This window comes from Malus sylvestris, chromosome 16, assembly GCF_916048215.2.
Source record: "Malus sylvestris chromosome 16, drMalSylv7.2, whole genome shotgun sequence".
In the NCBI taxonomy this organism is placed as follows: domain Eukaryota; kingdom Viridiplantae; phylum Streptophyta; class Magnoliopsida; order Rosales; family Rosaceae; genus Malus; species Malus sylvestris.
In genome coordinates this window covers 21,547,616-21,562,552 of record NC_062275.1, presented here as the reverse complement: position 1 = coordinate 21,562,552, position 14,937 = coordinate 21,547,616, and the positions used below count along the sequence as shown (strand labels likewise).

General features: G+C 41.1%; 1 protein-coding gene across 3 annotated transcripts; it reads left to right on the top strand.

The window, feature by feature from the left end:
* Positions 1–3,370: 3,370 nt before the first annotated feature.
* Positions 3,371–7,892, top strand: LOC126606828 (uncharacterized). 3 transcript variants are annotated; one of them, XM_050274213.1, is made up of 5 exons: positions 3,371–3,824; positions 5,509–6,321; positions 6,926–7,111; positions 7,248–7,373; positions 7,530–7,892. In XM_050274213.1, exons 1-5 carry the CDS (start codon positions 3,780–3,782, stop codon positions 7,635–7,637), a joined length of 1,278 nt encoding a protein of 425 aa, XP_050130170.1. In that variant the 5' UTR covers positions 3,371–3,779; the 3' UTR covers positions 7,638–7,892. The 3 variants fall into 3 exon arrangements, with proteins under 3 accessions (XP_050130170.1, XP_050130171.1, XP_050130168.1); XM_050274214.1 differs by lacking the exon at positions 3,371–3,824 and adding an exon at positions 4,829–5,163; XM_050274211.1 differs by lacking the exon at positions 3,371–3,824 and adding an exon at positions 5,226–5,407.
* Positions 7,893–14,937: the final 7,045 nt, after the last annotated feature.

The window sequence follows — 14,937 nt, the reverse complement described above, 5'->3', positions numbered from 1 at the left end:
AAAAAGAATTTAATACAACACATGTCTCGTGAGGGCACTGGTCAAGTCAGTAACTTGCCGGGAAAGGTGTAGTCGCCATTTGGAATGAAGGAGCACGTCTAATAAGCATTTGTGTGAATGGTGGAAGGGTAATGGACATTGGGCATATAATTCGATCTGGATCGCTGGAAAACGGGTTGGGATCACCGAAAAATGAATCAGAATTGTCGCCAATGGACCGATCGGTCCAGTCTGAACCAGAACTAGTGTGGCGACTGGCCAGCAATTCGGGTAAACCGATCCAAAGGCCTGTTTGGGCAGTGGGGCGCAGATCTGGTGCAAGCACGCGAGTACACATCTAGGTTAACTTTACCTTTGTTGATTAGAGGCATGCATGCTAGGCTTCATGTGATATGAACTTCATGCACTATAGGTTGGGCCTGTTAAAGTCGATGCTAGTTGCATTTCTTTGGGTTTTGGACCTCGTCTAGGTTGTAAGGTTTGCTGCAGCTGCTAGCATGGGCTCTTGAATTTGTACCAGCATGGATTGACAATGACAATGACCTATATGGGCTTGTGCCTTGGCTCTGGCTGCAGCATCTGCTTGTTAAGCATGGCCAACACGATTAGATTGGATGGCAAGCGCGTCAAAGGCAAGCCTTGACTATGGACTAATGCTCATTCATGCCTCCTAGTCATCTCTAAATGATCAGGCCTCATTGAACTGTAGAGTGGGCTGCTGATGCTGTGGCAACCATGCTTCCTTCGATTGGTGAAAACCTAGGTAAGTAAAGAGTGTTGTTCATCATGCTTTCATAATATCCTACCATTGTATCCTTTCTCAACGAACTGATCAAAGAACTTTAAAAAAGTTCAGTGACTAGGATCGTACGAGAAATTTAACGTAACGGAAAATTCTAAAAGGAATTGCGAGAGCTTTCTTCAAGAATTAAATCGGGCTCTCAATGAAAGCACTATTTTGTGGTAGCAAAAATCTATCATCTTTAGTCTTGACGAATTTGTACCTACAAAACAAATAAATATCTTTGATTAAAGATCAAAGCCATGCGCCCTAGAAGTTGGGGGGAGGGGGCTTGGCCACGAATCTCCAATGCTTAAGTCAGTTTCTCTGAAAAGAGAGTTTTAGAGCTTAATTGCATAGAAAAAGTTCACTAAAATTTTATGGAGAATGGAGTATTTATAGGAGCTAGGGCCATCCACATTTGTAGGGTATGCCGTGCTATGCGTCGACATTCGATTGCCCAATGTGTGTCATCCGTAGGTGGAGGAGGAAAGAATTATCCCAAAGATTTACTTAATTACTTAATATCTTGGGATTATCTTGTAATATTCTTGATTATATGTGATTGTGATTACTTGCTTGATTGAGTTGATCTTCAATTAGGAAAACATAAAGATAAGATCTAGTAATTAATCATTTCTTTAATACCTTTAACTTTTCTCCTCACTATGGGGAGGAGAGCTTGATAAGGTTGCATTCAACTGCTCAGTTTTTCTTGAAGGTTGAACTACGCGTGGAGCAGATATGGTCTCGCCACTTTAATGAGCGCATTCTCATCACTTGTGGATAAAAGTCCATGTGTTAGCTCTAGGGTTTATGTATTATGTTTAGCTCCACTTTCATGATCTTGTTCTTTTGGTTCAAGGTCGTTATTATTTGTGTTTGTGTTTGAGATGTACAAATTGTAGTATTATTGGATTACGCATTTGTAAACATGTCATTAGAATGATTAGCTTGATGTTTAGGATTTGGTCGTCTATATTTTTGTTGAACCTTTTACCCTTTTAAATTTCACTCCTCCCTAATAATTCGTGGTTTCGCCAACGCTTCTAAGAATCAAAATTAACATGTTTATGGGTTAATCTTTGTCACTCAACAAGTCATATGTTTTGATAGTAAAAAGAGCATATCGTATGTGGGTCCATCTCTTTTGTTATAAATGTCATGTTTTTTTTGTTGCATATATTTTATTAGTATAAATGAGTTTTCGATTATTTCACTCAATGAGAAAAGAAAAAAGTAGAGAAAATGCACCAAATTAAGGGTTTCTAAAAATTAGATTACTTTGTCATTGAAAAGGATCTCGAATTTTCTAAAGTGCCTCATCTTTCTGGAATTCCTAAACCCTAAACTTGTCTTAACCTTAAATTTGACTCCCATCATTGATCATGAACAGTTAGGCACGACTGCATTATGGAGCATAAGAATTAAATTCAAGATAATGCACGTTGCCATCCGCCCCATATTCTCCCACCCAATCCCATGCAGAAGATGAGATTCAGAAGCATTTCGAAACGATCGAGTCAGTCAATGACTACGACTTAATCAACCATAATTGTTCTTTACTGTTTTAGTTATATTTCCCTTCAAGCTAGTTCTATATGAACACTCCTCAGTTTTTCACATATTTTGGAATAATTAACTACATCCTTATCCACTGCGCATAATTCCCAAATTATTATTACTCTTAATTCCGATAATTTTCCGTTGATTATATTCCATAATCTACTATGTAATGTAACTGCAAATCAAATCATTAGTATTCCTAATCATTTTCATTCTCTTTCTTAATTCTTTTGGTCCAAGTTCTCCTCATGATTGACTGGTGTCGAAAATTCCCTTTTATTAATAAACAAGAGGGGAATTTCAACCATTATATATGAGCTGTTATTAATATTTCAAAATCTGAGTTAATCTGAGTAAATTGTGTAATATTGCATTATATATGAGCTGTTATTAATATTTCAAAATCTGAGTTGATCCAATATTATTGTTTTACCAAATCAGCCATTGAGTCTCATCTAAAACCAAAACATTGCAGCACACAACAATTCCATCCATAAAAGGCTATTCAAGGAATTTCAACCATAAAATGTGCCAAAAAGAAAACAGAAAGAAAGCAAAAAGAGAAGCAAAGTTTGCCATTTTTCATGATAGTTTCATTATCTCACCGAAACCTTTCAAAGAATCGGGACTTACCAAATAACAATACAAACAGTTCAAAGAATCGGGCAAAAGGCAAAGGCAAAAGGGTTTGGTCAGCCAATTCCTGCTCTAACTGTTGCGAGTTAAGGAAGTTATCAGAAAACCATAACCTGCTAAAACAAAAAATCCATTAGGAAGCCAGGTCACCCGCCATTGCTGAATGCTTCACGACCCAGTTGGCCACGTGTCCCGTCTCCTTCAGTTGTGTTCACCCAGAGTGCCACGGCACGTACGGACTCAGAAACTTGCGATCCCCCGCGAAGCTCGGGTTGACCAGTGCCAGCCTTGACGGCTAAGTACGGACACACCCCTATCGTTTTATATTTCAGTATATAACTATAGTTTCCAGCCACCCCACACCCTCCATTTTCTTAGCTGACTCTCTCTCTCTCTCTCTCTCTCTCTCTCTCCATTATAACCTCCTCATCTCTCTCTCTTTCTATCTGTTTTTCTCATCCTTCCCTATTTATTTTTCTTCTGTCGTTATCCTGTCTGTTTGATATTGTTAGCTGCTTAATTAGCTTTTTTTTTAATTTAATTTAATTTAATTTAATTTTAATAAAACTGTTTTGCGTTTTGCACTTTTTTTTTGCATTGGCTCCTCCTTCTGTATATAGTTTCATCCCATCGAGATCACAAGGGGTCCGTGTGAGGAGGAGCAAATTATGCATGTAAATATTGATTAATGCATTCCTACAATATTTCTCTCATTGATTCTTTTGCTAATTTTTAATTAAGCAACCGAACCAATTCGATTAAGCTTTCGAAGCATAGAGAGAGAGATTTGGAAATCATGTTGCAGCATATGACCCAGCAGCAGCAGCAACAGCAGGCGCAGGTTAAATCCCATTTTTTAATCTCAATCTCCGTTCATGCATGCATGCATTCATATAGTGATTTCTGATTGATAATGGTGTTTATATGCATGTATCTTTGTAATCTGCATATTAGTGTGTTTGTGGAAATGTCTTCAGAATTAGTTTTAAGGTATATGTATACATATATATACACACACACGTACATGTGTGTGTGTTTAATCTGCAAATTAGTGTCTTTCGGCAAATGGGTTGTTCGGGATTAGTCTAAAGATTAAAGTATTTCTTAATTATTTTGACATTTATTTCTGCAAATGTGGTTTTCTGAATTAGTCGTAGATTAAAAGATAATTGCATGCTAATCAATTTGTTCTTTACTTCTTTACATGTTTTTTATGCTTTGTTGGGTTCAATGTTGATGTTCTTAGTTGGTTTGGGTCAAAATTTCTTGCCAATTGGTTGAGGGGTCCAGAAGCAAGGAATTTTCATATCCATTCCCTTTCACTTTCACCTCTTTCTGGGATTTCTGCTATGTGCTGTAACCATCATTTTGCTCAATCCTTTTCGCATCTCTATCTTCCCCGGTCGCGTGTGCATTTTGGATTATTCAAATTTGAATGTCTTGTTTGATTTCGACATCTCTGACAATCACAAAATTCATCATCTCGTGTACTTCTGAGTTTTGGTTCAACTAGTTGGAATAAAATTAAAGCAAATACAAAACTTTGATCCTGCGCGTTCATAGTATCGATATGGACCTGCTACTAGAGTTCTGTTCCCAAAGAATTTGTAGGGTTAAGGCATTTTACTGTCAATAGAAATTGCACAAGCAAATCTCATCAATTTTGTGCTAACAATCATCGAGCTGGTTATATAGACTTACTAGTTATTTCAACCTTTGTTGCCAATAATACGCACAAAATTGTCATTGTCTTAGGGTTGCATACTAGTTATTTCCCACTTTTGTATTGGAATAGAATGGGAATATTTAGCTTTTTATGCTTCACCTATAAGCTTTTCTAATCTTGAATCTTTTTGCATTTAGATGGTTAAAGGAGAGCCCTAGTGTGACAAGCATTTCACATGGATAACATAATTGCTTCTTTTCTTCCAATTGCTTATAAATTCTGATTGTTTGTTCGGACCGAGTTGTTTCTGTAAACTGAACAAAACTTACATACCATGAGCTTCCTTCTTAGTTTACTCCTTTAGTTTCTAGCTGCAGTTGGGCAACTTTCATCCTACATGTCACATGTAGCACAAATGCACATCATTTTCTACTTTGCACAAAAAAACCCACCACCAAAACCATCCTTCTTTTGAACACTTATGTGCTCAATGAATCATATATATACATGGCAGGTTGGTCCACGGAAACTACATAAAAAAAAAAAATTGGAAAACATCCTATTCTTTCTATTTATTTTTAACTTTTTACATGCTTGCTTTATGCATATTGAAAGAAAAAATCCGAGGGAGGGATTGAGGGAAAGTTCTACTGTGAGGCAGGTTGATATGTATTTGCTGTACTAAGATGGAGCATGCCTACATCAATATCTCGTCTAACAAGTTAAAAATTATGATGAATGATGAACTTAACAAAAAGGTTTTATTTTGCAATCTTATAGTTGATGATAAGGGTTTTTTGCGTGGATTTTTGTCAGATAATCATATTTTTAATATTGCTCTCTGATGTTTTGCTTGCAGGATGAAATTTCTAGCCAGATTAGCGCTCAAATATTTGAATTTTGCGACCCGGAACTATTCCAAGAGACCCTACAGAATTCCGAGGTCACCACTTCTCCAAATTGCTGCTACGAAGAAAATTCATCCTTTGCAACAAACCTTTCACTACCCCCAGATATAGAAACCACGTTCTGTATCTACCCAGACAACAATGGTAATACTGACGCAAACATTTCCCAAACCCCCACAACTAATAGCACCAACACCACCACCACTGCTGCCAGCGTTCATACCACCGCAACCACCACCACTAATGCCACCAACAACAATAGTGGCAACCTTTCCATAATCTTTGATTCCCAAGAGGAAATTGACAATGATATATCAGCTTCCATTGATTTTTCTCCATCCCCACCCTTTTCGGTACCTTCGTTTCTCATAAACCCGCAAGATCAATTTGATTTCTCTCAAATGCCATTAGCAGATCCTGTTGTTGAGGGATTTTCACAGTACCCTGCCGAACCTGTACCAACTCTTATGACAGCTCCAATAGCATCGGTTTTTAAAGAGGATTGCTTGTCTTCAGTGCCGTCTTATGTTCCTTTGAACCCTTCTTCTCCTCCTTGTTCATTTCTCGGTCCTCCTATGGGACCCTACATGCCTACTGGGCCTATAAATCCTGCTGCATTATCAGCTGACGGTACTGGAATTTTCACCAGCAGCATTCTTATGGCTTCTGAACTGCAACAGAAAGACTTGGAATATCAGGGAGACAGTGGTGGAATTTTCTGTCCAGATTCATTATCGAGGGTTTTTAACCCCGAAGAGCTTCAGGTAATAATCGCTGCTTGCAACTTCTTGGTAGATACTAGGAGATAATTTAAGAAATAACTATTTTATTTCTCACAAGAAACACATCAAACAGTTTAGTTTGGTTTCAAAGTTTCGAACTAAAATCAAGAATGAAGTTTGATAAACCATATAGAACGAAGAGAAAAGGTATATGGAGTCTCTTTACCCTTCTCCTGCTATATCAAGTTGATTTGTTGAGTTTTCAACAATTGTGGTGAATAGTTGTTGAAAATTGAAGAACTTGAAGAACCTTGCCCTCTTAAAAAACCTCTCTGCATTTTAGTCCTGTCTCTCTCATGAGCTTTAGTTGGCCATTAAAGTCAATTGATGGGAACTTAGCGTTGTAAACCCTCGTAGGGGCCACAGCTACAGAAGTACCATCTTGCTTATCTGTTTCTTCTGAACTGTCATCATCTGCATGTAGACTGGAAAAAGTGGTATCACATTCAAATTAACCGATAATATCAGCACGCTTAGCATCGAAATAAGGACATATTTTCTTTCTTGTGCACTAGAAGGGACTAATGTTATTTTTCTTTGCTACTTTTTCTTTGGGTGTAATTTTCACCTTTAATCTCTACAAAAGGCACTTAGTGCTGAGAGTCAGCAACTGGTGAGTGGGGGTGGGAACTCTACTTCTTTACCAACTGAGATTCCAATAGCCGAAGACCCAAATTTTAAAGTAGGCAAGCTCTCTGTTGAAGAGAGGAAAGAAAAGATCCACAGGTACATGAAGAAAAGGAATGAGAGGAACTTCACCAAGAAAATCAAGGTTCTCTCTCTCTATAAAAACATGTGTGAAAAGCATATGCCTTTACTCATATTTGCATGTGTGCGTGTATGTTACTATGTGCGTTTCAATTAGGGATTAGGGTTAAACTCTCACTAATGTTCAAGCAAATATGCAGTATGCCTGCCGCAAAACACTTGCTGACAGCAGACCTCGAGTCCGAGGAAGATTTGCAAAGAACGATGACTTTGGAGAGACCCACAGATCTGCTGGAAGCAATCATGAAGATGATGAAGACGATGAAGTAATGCCTCGTACACTTTTAACACATACCCTATCTTGCAAGAAACAATTCTCAAAATGTTGTGAATTATATTATCCTAGGCGTCTTGTCACCTTTCAAAGTCTTGTCATTGTCCATTGTATTCCAGTCATCTGACATTAGTATATATTCTTACAGGTAGCTGTGAAAGAGGAAGAGGATTTGGCTGATTCTTCGGATATCTTTGCTCATATCAGTGGAGTGAACTCTTTCAAATGCAGCTACCCAATCCAGTCCTGGATTTGAGTAGTATAATAGTGCTAGATTAATAACATACCAATTTTGCAGGACCCTGTTTCCACCAGTGATGGTTTAATAAAAAATATGAATAATTGGGTCATTATTTATTATTCATGTAAATAATTGAGTCAGGAGGAAAGTATAGAGAAAGTGCTTAACAATGTAAAGTCTTGTGATACTATTTCTTGTACAAACTTCAAACCTTGTAAGGTGTACATTTCATGTCATCTTACTTGAATACTAGTGGAACCATTGTATCTAGTTTTTCCTCAGTCTTTAGAGACTTAAATTTTTATGAACCCCGAGAGACCTTTAGGGTGAGTTTGAACGAGGGACTTTGAAGTTCTACCTACAAGGCTCGGGACTTTTAGTAGTAACTTTGTAGTGCTTGAGTATTTCAATGATTGTGTTCTTGTAGTGCATTTTTTAACAATCGAGTCTAAAGTTTCTTAGAACTTTAAGGCCCATGACTCAAAATAGGGTTAGGGATAGAGAAGGAGTTTGATTCCCACAAGCACAAAATGTGAAAACCAAAAACCAAATGATTATCAAATGAACCCCTAAGTTTTGATCTTATTCCTTTGATTGGTTCAATTTTACATGGAACCAACCTAGCTCTTCCTTTGTTCATAGAAGAATTTTACTCCTCTCACATTGTTAGTGTTTTCATTGTCACTCTCCTTGTTCGTGTGGTCGTGTTTGTTAGACAATCACTAACCCTAAAAGCTTAACTTGTCAAGGAATGAGATAATAGCGTACATCAAGCTTATACTCTGTCGCATGTGTGTGCTTCTCTTGCACATTGTGAGGTAGATATATGAAGACTACAAATAACAAAGAAGTAGAGAATGCAGACTTGAATGCGGAACATATTGCAAAAAAGCTCCGAGATCATGATAATGTGAACACGAAAATTTCCTGAAAAGAAAGAGACAAGAACAACATGCACAAAATAATATTTGTATTTGATGATTTTGGGTTACAATCTCTCTCAAATTTGATCCTTTGATTCGATCTCCGTAAGGTGTTGATTTTTGGATGTGCGATTGATCCAGGGGCCGTCGAGGCTTGATCTTGGATGAACTGTTGAAAGTTTCTTCAAGGGCCGTGGGCTTGATCTTTGAAGGTGGATTTGAGCGGATCTTCAAGGAGCCGTTGGGGCTTGATCTTGAGGATGAGTGTTTCTTCAAGGGCCGTTGAGGCTTGATCTTGAATAATGGTGATGAACGGATCTTCAAGGGCTTTTGGGCTTGATCTTGAAGAACAGTGATGAACGGATCTTCAAGGGCTTTTGGGCTTGATCTTAAAGAACGGTTGGATGTATGGATTTGTCGACGTTGTTGATCCAAAGGGCCGTTGGGCTTGATCTAAGGATGAACGTTCTTCAAGGGCCGTGGGCTTGATCTTGAAGGTGGATGATTGTTGATCCAAGGGTCGTTGGAGCTTGATCTTGGAAGAACGAAGAACGAAGAACGAAGAAGGCTTTCTTGATTCTTCGGGATGAACGGATGATGAACGATGAACACTTTCTTCAAGGGCTGTCGGGGCTTGATCTTGAATTGGTGGAAGTTCTTCAAAGGCCTTTGGGGCTTGATCTTGAAGGTGGATGATTGTTGATCCGAGGGCCGTCGGGGCTTAATCTTGGAAGAACGATGAACAAAGAACGAAGAAGGCTTTCTTGATTCTTCGAAAACCTAGATGCTTGAGAGCTTCGGAGTTTCAGAGCTTCAGAGCTTCAGAGCTTCAAGGTGTAATATGAATTGGTCCCTTGAAATCAATGAAATTGGCTTCTATTTATAGAATTTTCCAAGGCCTAATTTTGAATATAATATTCCAGATGAAATAAGTCATTTCTGCCAGGTGTTGACACGTGTCATGTTTGATGACTTTTCCGATGATTCTTGATTTTTTGTTTAGACACACGCTACATGTAAAATTTATGTAATACATGAGCGTTGAAACTTTGATTTATCGGTCAACATTTATTTACCGAAATTTCCATGTCTACAAATGCCCCCACTTCAAGGCGTGTCGTATACATGTGCTTGTCATGTGTAGGATATGTGTTTTGAAGTTCCTTATTGTAGATGTCGATCCAAGGGCCATCAAGGCTTGATCTTGAATTGGGCTGAAAATGTCTTCAAGGGCCGTCGAGGCTTGCTCTTGAAGGTTGAAATCGGACCACAAGGACTTCATGTGGTAGATGATCTTTGGCTTTGGTAATGGATGAATCGACACGTATTTTGTTGCGCTTGTTGACTTTCCACATCTTTGATCTTGAACTGGGTTGGAGGATTTTCTGGATTCCTCCAATTGTTGACTTTCCACAGGCTTATTCTTGAACTAGGTTGGAGGATTTTCTGGTTTCCTCCAATTGTTGACTTTCCACAGCTTATTCTTGAACTGGATTTGATTTAAGGGTGGTAGACACTTGATCTTGAATCGGACTTGTGATTTCCTCAAGGGTCGTCGAGGCTTGATCTTGAATTTGGATGGAAGCTTCTTCAAGGGTCGTTGAGGCTTGATTCTTAAAGGTTGACTCAAACACATGACAAGCAGGCACGAGGTGAAGGTGACGACTTGCTGCTTTGCTCAATCTTTCTAATTCACACCTGAGCAGTTTGGTCAACGGTATGATCTTCAAGATTGATGGGCTCTTCTTCCAGTTGGTGACTTGATCTTTAAGGATTTGATTCAAGGGTGGTGAATCGGCACGTGCAGCCCACAACACCTAGCAAGTCGACCCAAGAATTTGAGGGTCAAAACGAGTCCATTACCCAGAGTGATTGCAACCCTGATGATATGAGATACTTTTGATTTTGAAAAAGTAGCAGATGAATCGGCACGTGCTTTGTTGTGCTTGTCTCCACATGCTTTAATGTATCACTTTCCCTTGCCTTATATGTTCTTTGGGCAGATGTGGTATCTTCTCTGGAAGAATAAGATGTTGAGATAATGGGTACTTCGAGAGTAGTGCTAGGTAAGCAATCAAGGAAGGGTTCCAAGCAGTCGGTTCCTGACTGGGAGTTTGACACCAAGTGCTGGTTGATTGCTCTTTTTCTCATTGTCCTGCAGGTAAGAACAAGGACAAAGAAAAGGACAGGAAGAAAGCATGATATGAAATACTCTTGCTTTTGAAGAAGTGGTGGCGATTTGACAGCGTTGCATATCGAGGCTTTGCTCTTCGGCGATAGTGTCGTCAATATGTCGAGCTCTTGGATTCAACTCAGAATCCTTCTACTGGGTTGGTCGATTGTGCAGGGAAAGAGAGACTTGATTTTGAAGGAAATCAACACGTTGTCTCCACATGCTTCAAGGTATCATTTTCACTTGCCTTATCTGTTCTTCAGGCAAATGTGGCATCTCCTCGAGTTCCTCAACTCATACTTCTTCTGATGAGTTGACTATGCAGGCTGCATTCTTCTCTGCTTGTTTTTTCTGCATGTTGTCTCCACATGCTGCAAGGTATCATTTTCACTCGCCTTATCTGTTCTTCAAGCAGATGTGGCAGCTTCTTTGGAAGTACAGCAGTAGTGGAAGACGAGTACTCGAGAGCAATACCATGTAAGCAACCAGGTAAAGGTTTCAGGTAGTCGATTCCTTACCTGGGTTTGAGTGGAGGTTCCGGCATATTGCTTTCTTTATCCTTGTCTTTGCAGGTAAGAACAAGGACAAAGGAAAGGACAGGGAGAAAGCATGATATGAGATACTCTTGATTTCTACCCTGGTGATATGAGATACTTTTGCTTTGGTGTCATTTGTTTGCAGAGGTACCCCAAGGAATAAGGAACACTGAGTGACTCGAGAGGCTTCGCTGGGAAGGCATTCTCGGAGATAAAGAAAGGTTATTTACGTCTGCCTTGCTATGAAAGGTGAAGGTAGACAGTTATAGGAAGCTCTTTAATACCTGTAGAGGTACTATTCTTTCACTCGTGTCGGCAACCATTGAGTGATTGATCAGTATGGCTTCACGCGCTTTCTTCTTCATCATAAATCTTCGACAAATTGTCCGTAATTTCCTCCAAGCTGAGTGTGCATGTGACAGGTGTTGACGAGGCTGAAAAAGCATGGCGCCTCTTCGATATCTGGGATCGGCGCTTCGACAAATTATCCGTGATTTCCGCAAAGCTGAGTTTGCGTGTGATGGGTGCTGACGCGTCTGGAAAAGCAAGATGCCTCTTCGATTTCTGAGCTTGCCTCTTCGATTTCTGAGCTCTGTCGAGTGCAGAGGTTGCATGTGACAAGTGCGGACAAGTCTGGAAAGGAAGATTGGCCCGTGGTTTTCTGAGCAAGCCCAGCTTTTGAGAAAGCTAGCACCTCTTCGATTTTTGAATTGGCCTCTTCGAATTCTGAGCTCGCCTCTTCGATATCTGAAATCCCGTCAAGTGTTGATTTTTATAGAGGCACGCAATTCGTTTCAAAGCACACTTGAATTTTCGCTTGTAGAAACTCCCTTCTTGCACTTCTAAGATCTTGATTTGTCCGACCTCTTCTTTCTTTAACACCTTTGAAAATGTCTGGACCCTCTGACCGTCGTTTTGACTTGAACCTTGGTGAAGAGGCAGTCCTGCCTTCTCCAGACAACATATGGCGCCCATCATTCATATCCCCTACTGGTCCTCTTACCGTTGGGGATTCGGTGATGAAGAATGATATGACCGCTGCGGTGGTAGCCAGGAACCTTGTCACTCCCAAAGATAATAGACTACTTTCCAAACGGTCTGATGAGTTGGCTGTTAAGGATTCTCTGGCTCTCAGTGTGCAATGTGCAGGTTCTGTGTCTAATATGGCCCAACATCTATTTGCTCGAACCCTTCAAGTTGAATCATTGGCGGCTGAAGTGATGAGTCTCAAACAGGAGATTAGAGGGCTCAAGTGTGAAAACAGAGAGTTGCACATGCTTGCCAATAGTTACTCGATGAGCATGAAGAGAAAGCTCGACCAGCTGCAAGAATCCGAAGGTCGGATTCAGAGTGACCATTAGATGTTTATGGCTTCACTCCAGAGGCACCTATTGCCTTCGTCCTCTAGAGTTTTATCGAGTCTTGAGGCTCCAAACAGTCAACCTTCGGTGCTTCTTCTTCCTGGAGCTTCGCCGAGTGGTGAGGCTTCCAACAGTCAACCTCCGGCGCCTCTTCTTCCTGGAGCTTCGCCGAGTGATGAGGCGTCACCTGATCATCCTTGAAGATCCCCTCCTGTAAATTTGATTTGACTTTTTTTTTAAGGTATGTATAATGCAAATTTGATTTGACTTTTTTTTTAAGGTATGTATAATGCAAATTTATTTCTTCTTAATGCATTTTTTTTTGCTGTATACATACATATATTATGTACACACAAACACACACACACATATATATATATACATATATATATATATACACACATATTTTTTTTTTTTCACGTGGGCTGATCCACCATCATCCTCTTTTTTTAAAATTTTTTTTTTCTTTATTTGCTTTCGGTGGTGCTCACCCCACCACCACTAACTAGATGATGGCCACCATAATCATACCGCACCATGACCCTTTTTTTTTTTAAATATTATATCTACTTTTTTTTTTCTTTATATACGATGCTCTGCAAGGCTGGATTTGTGGGTGAAACCCAGGCCTAATTCGAGAGACGGAGGTGCAGATGCAGTGGAGGATCTTCAACAACCATGTAGGGTCTGTCCTTGGTGATGAAGACGAGAAGGATGGGGGTGACCTTGATGTCGGACCTAGCTAGGACCCGGAGCACAATCGGGTTGGAGTCAAGCTTGAAGCCGGGAGCGAAGCATCACCGCTGGGCAGAGATGGAGGAGATGGGAGACCCGAGTCAGTCCTCGATCTTAAGCACGAAGTAGCGCGACGAGTCGAGTATGGTTTCAATGGAGGTCTTGCGCTGGGACGTCCCGGGGGAGAGAACTGGCGGTGCTTGTCATCGTCAGAGGTTGCTGAGCGAGAAAGAGAGGACAGACAAAGCAGTCCTACTCGGGGGAGAGGTTGAGGCTCAGTGACAGAAGTGCGGCGCTGGGTGAGTTGACCATGACGGTTTTGAGGTGCTCGAGTCGCTTGAGCGACGTGTCGTAGGTCAGAGGAGCGGACCTTGTATCTCGCATCCGCCAAATAGCCATCGACTTTGGCTGGGGAATTGGTGACGGAGAGGAGCAGTTTGGAGTCGCAGGGAGAGGTTGAGGCTCAGTGACGACTCCACATAGTCAGAGTGGACGATGGCGTCGAGGAGTTGGTGGAGCGGAGCATAGAGCTCGCGTGCTCGATAGTCGCTGCGGTGGAGGAGCAGCAGGTAGGCTTGGGCGGTGTAGCCTCGGAGGTGGTCGAGGTCGAGCTTCGAATCTCTCTGCACTCCCATTTTCAAAAGCTTCATCTGGCATGGCGGCTATGGGCCTAGTGTTGGTCTTGATGCAGGCTTGGGCCTGGTGTTGGTCTTGATGCAAGCTTGGGCCTGGTGTTGGTCTTGACGTAGGCTTGGGCTTGGTGTTGCTTTGGAGTCCATGGCGCTTGCTGGGTTCTTCTGTAGGTTTGAATGATGATACAGGTCCAAGGAGGAAGGGCTTGAGATCGACGGATTACGATGGGAGTGACAGGGGGAGAGAAAGGTAGAGACTTTGAGGAGTTTGTGGGGAAAAGAGAGAAACGGTTGTGGCTACTTCAACTGTACTGCGAGCTCTAATCAAGCTGGGGATAATGATGGCGGTGAGGAATTTGGCGAAGTGCTGCTATGGGAATGGAATCGATGATGGCTTTAGGCCGTCCCGTGGAGTGTGGTGAGCTGCAAGTCGAAGGCATGGCTGGAGGAGAAAACCCGGATTGGGCTTTGAGAGCTGGGCCAGGGCCTGGATTTGGGTTTCTGCTTTTCTGGAACTTTGAGGATTGAAGTGGTGGAATAGAGGCCATCGCCAAAGCCCAATGTATAAGAGTTTATGTCTCGGGCCTTGAGTTCCACCTGCTAACCTTGATTCCCCTTTTTTTTTTTGGTGATTTTTTTGTAAATGTTAATAATCTTTAATTTTGAGAAGACAGAGCATGGTGCCAGGACCTCACGAAGCTTCTAAAGATGTGGTAGTTGGTGGCAGAGTGAGCAAGCTGCCTAGTGCTTGTGCCAGATACTGCAGCGGGGTTTCGCTGTGTAGTGCCTTTTTATCACAGTTTTCCCTCGGTGGTGCGCTGCCGTGTGGTGCTATCCAAGAGACTGCAGCGGGGTTTCGCTGTGTAATGCCTTTTGGTCACAGTTCTTCCCTTGATGGTGACGTCGCCGTGTAGTGCAAGAAACTGCTTGCGTAACCACTGCGGGGTTGCGTAGC